General features: G+C 45.5%; 1 protein-coding gene across 1 annotated transcript in view; it reads left to right on the plus strand.

The window, feature by feature from the left end:
* The window catches only part of LOC106809962 (LIM and SH3 domain protein Lasp-like), a gene marked incomplete in the record, with an annotated part of 23,349 nt that overhangs the window by 11,170 nt on the left and 8,571 nt on the right, over window positions 1–3,608 (plus strand). Inside the window, 1 exon segment of the mRNA XM_014813203.1 lies at window positions 1,902–1,977. Coding sequence (XP_014668689.1) covers window positions 1,902–1,977 — 76 coding nt within the window.

Below are 3,608 nucleotides of genomic sequence, written 5' to 3' on the forward strand. Positions count from 1 at the left end.
AGGTATGTGGTCGTGTGTGCAGGTACACAGCTTACCTGGTGTCAGGTATGTGGTTGTGTTTGCAGGTATGCAGCTTACCTGGTGTTAGGTATGTGGTCGTGTGTGCAGGTATGCAGCCTACCTGGTGTCAGGTATGTGGTCGTGTGTGCAGGTACGCAGCTTACCTGGTGTCAGGTATGTGGTCGTGTGTGCAGGTATGCAGCTTACCTGGTGTCAGGTATGTGGTCGTGTGTGCAGGTACGCAGCTTACCTGGTGTCAGGTATGTGGTCGTGTGTGCAGGTATGCAGCTTACCTTGTGTCAGGTATGTGGTCGTGTGTGCAGGTACTTTACTTTAACTTTTAACTATACGTGGTCACGCATGCAGGTAAGCAAGTAAGCTGATGGGATCATCTAATATTAATGACCCACTTAATTAGCGCTGAGTGTTTGCGGGTCGGCAAATTCCGACAGCGTTTAATCAGATGCTACTGTTGGTTTGAAACGGTGTACATCATCTGTGCGTGTGCGTGCGTGCGTGTGTGCCTATGTGTGTGCGTGCATGTATATGTGTGCGTGCGTGCTTGGATATGTGTGAATTTAGATTGGAAAGCATGTCGCCATGCGTGTTTACATTTTTAGCAAACGCTTTAAACTTGGCAGTGAGCAAACACCAAACGCGTTATCCACCAAAAATCTGGTTCTACCTCTTGAGAGAAGTGGCTAGCCCTGTCTGTGATTAAAGCCAGAGCTTATGAATACAGCCAACAGCTACTACACCTGACACACACACACACAGTCATGCTGTATAAAGTGCAGCTATGTGGACCTGTCACGCACTGTATAAGGAGCGTGGGTGATAAAACTCACTCTTTATATATATTAACGAGAAGTATGGTACATGTTTTACATACATATTATTATAGCTTGGTTGAGAATACAGTTCGGGTGTGCACATATAAGCTATCATTACCTCCGCCCAACGGAGTTGGAGGAGGTTATGTTTTCGCTCTCGTGTACGTGTGTTCGTGTGTTAGTGTGTTCGTGTGTTCGCGCGATCGATATTAGCGCGTCAGCCAGCGAGCCAGCGCAGTGAGCCAGCGAGCATGTACATGTGAGCGAGCAGCAGCAATGAGCGAGCGAGCAGCAAGCCAGTAAGCCAGCGTGTACACGCCAGTACGCTGGCATATATCGTGGCTTATTCGTGTGTTTGTGGCTGGCGGAGGTATGCACTCTCCGTGAGTGCACTCTGTCTAGTTGCAAATGTTTTGATCGCACTTCTCCCCCGCGAGATCTGATGTTAGTCACCTTTTACATTGCGTTTATTCTGACTTGAGATCTTTTATATAACTTCTATCTATAGTTCCAAGAGTATATTTTTAATAGAAAACATTTCGTTCACCGTGTAAGGATTCGTTCATAACCCTGACTGTGCTTCTATCACAATAGGAAAGATACGAGATGCAGTGGCAATGAATGAATCGTATGAATCGTTGAATCGTATGAATCGTATATTATAGTTTATGGTATCAGTTAATTTAGAAATTTTCACATTTCAAGGCCATGAAATTGCTGCTGATGTCCTTGTTGTTAAGGAAGCGGATGAGAAACGTGAAAGACTTGCTGTGAAACGCTACTAGTGCTAATTGCTAGGAGTGATGTGAAGAAAATGTTGCTTTTATCACGCTTAGTTATTGCACACAATTTTTGTTATCGAGTTTTTTTTGCTGTATATTTGGCATTGATATAGTTTTAGTAGGAAAGGTTGTTATAATATCTGCATAATCTGCATATCTGCATATTATCAGGAGCGTATAATGACAAATACGCTCATGTCATTATACGCTCATGATATTATAATAGTATCTTCGCGCTGATGAAGGGTGTGAATGCGTTCATCTTTCGTTTGTTTTGTATTTATAGGCTGAATATCAGAATATCAAGGATAAGAAAGATCAAATGGAACAACTTAGGCCAACACAGGAAGAAAAACAGCGAGGTATTGTAGGCTCTCACTTGATGTTAAGTTTCCAGAGATGTATTCAGTACTGTACAGGCTGCACGTGAGAGCTATACACATTCAAAATTATTAGGGGAATTTTTTTTTTATTGTTTGTGATTTCGTAAGGGTAAGTATCTGTAGAGTAATTAATGTATTTCGTTCACGTGGAGGCTCCAGTATGCTAAGGCAATATTTTATTTAAACAAAATAATTAACATGTCAATGTTCACCTTATTATTGGTTTATTTAACTGATGGGAATATTTTAAACAACGTTATTTATCTTAAAACTAACAACACAACTCGGAATTGTACTGTTTTTGTTTGTTTGTTTTTAAGGCAATGCCTTGCCAGTCCAAAACTGAAACAACTACCAAAGAAACGTTAGGTTTCGTAGTTAGTGTTACGCTAGAGTCCCATGGTAACTTGATTTGTATTTACAGAATTTGTCTGCCTAAAATGCCGTGTATGGCATACCTGTGAGTCACTTCTGCTACTTGTGTTCGCTGAGCTTACGTCCTGTTCCCCGAATTTTGGTGATCCTTCTGGCTTACTCTTTCATGAACTGCAAGGATGAGGAATGTGCAGTTCCTCCCACTGCTGACCCAAGTGTGTGTGCGTGTGCGTGTGCGTGTGCGTGCGTGCGTGCGTGCGTGCGTGCGTGTGTGCGTGCGTGCGTGCGTGCGTGCGTGCGTGTGTGGGTGCGCGCGGGCATGCGTGTCTGTATGTGTATGTGTGCGTGCTTGCATGTGTGTGTACGTGCGTGTGTTCGTGTGTGAGTGTGTTCGTAAATGCGTACGTGCGTGTTTTTTGTACGTGCGTGCGTGTTCGTGCGTGCATGCGTGCGTGCATGAGATCGTGCGTGCGTGCGTGCATGAGTTCGTGCGTGCGTGGCACGTTGTGAGTGGTGTGCTTTCTCGGAGGAGGGCATTGTAATTAATGATTAACGATTAACGACTAACGATTTAACGGCGGTTTGGTTTTGGTTTAGTGCGGCATCAGATGCAGGTGCTGTCTCACGGTGCGGCCCAGCACGTGTACCAGTACCACCCGGGACAGGAACATCACGGTGCCTACTCTCACACACCGAGTGCTCCTCTCGCCACTCGGTGCTGAGCTCTCCTGCATGTTTCAGTGGTGGCAGGACGGCTGGCGGGGTCTGCTGTGGTTGGTGGTACTGCAGCAGGCGTGCCATGTGTATGCGGCCGCATCCTACACCACTCTGTTCCTCCACCCCCCTGCTTGCGTAGCATCCTCACTTACACGAAAATCCACGCGCTGTCTCTCATGCTTTCGCTTTCGCTCTCACTCTCTTTCTCTCTTTCTGTCTCTCTCTCTCTCTTGCTCTCTCTCTCTCTCTCTCTCTCTCTCTCTCTCTCTCTCTCGCTCTCTCTGTCTCATTCTTTTGCGCTCTCTCTCTCATGCTTTTGCTCGCTCGCTCTCTCTCTCTCTCTCTCTCTCTCTCTCATTCTTTTGCGTTCTCCTTCTCTCTCTCTCTCTCACTCTCACTCCCTTTCTTTCTCTCTCTCATGCTTTTGCTCTCTCTTTCTTTCTCTCTCTTTCTCTCTCTCTATCTCTCTCTCTCTATTTCTCTCTCTCTCATTCTTTGTCGTTCTCCTTCTCTCTCTC

The sequence above is a fragment of the Priapulus caudatus genome, unplaced genomic scaffold (assembly GCF_000485595.1).
Source record: "Priapulus caudatus unplaced genomic scaffold, Priapulus_caudatus-5.0.1 Scaffold400, whole genome shotgun sequence".
Lineage (NCBI taxonomy): Eukaryota > Metazoa > Priapulida > Priapulimorpha > Priapulimorphida > Priapulidae > Priapulus > Priapulus caudatus.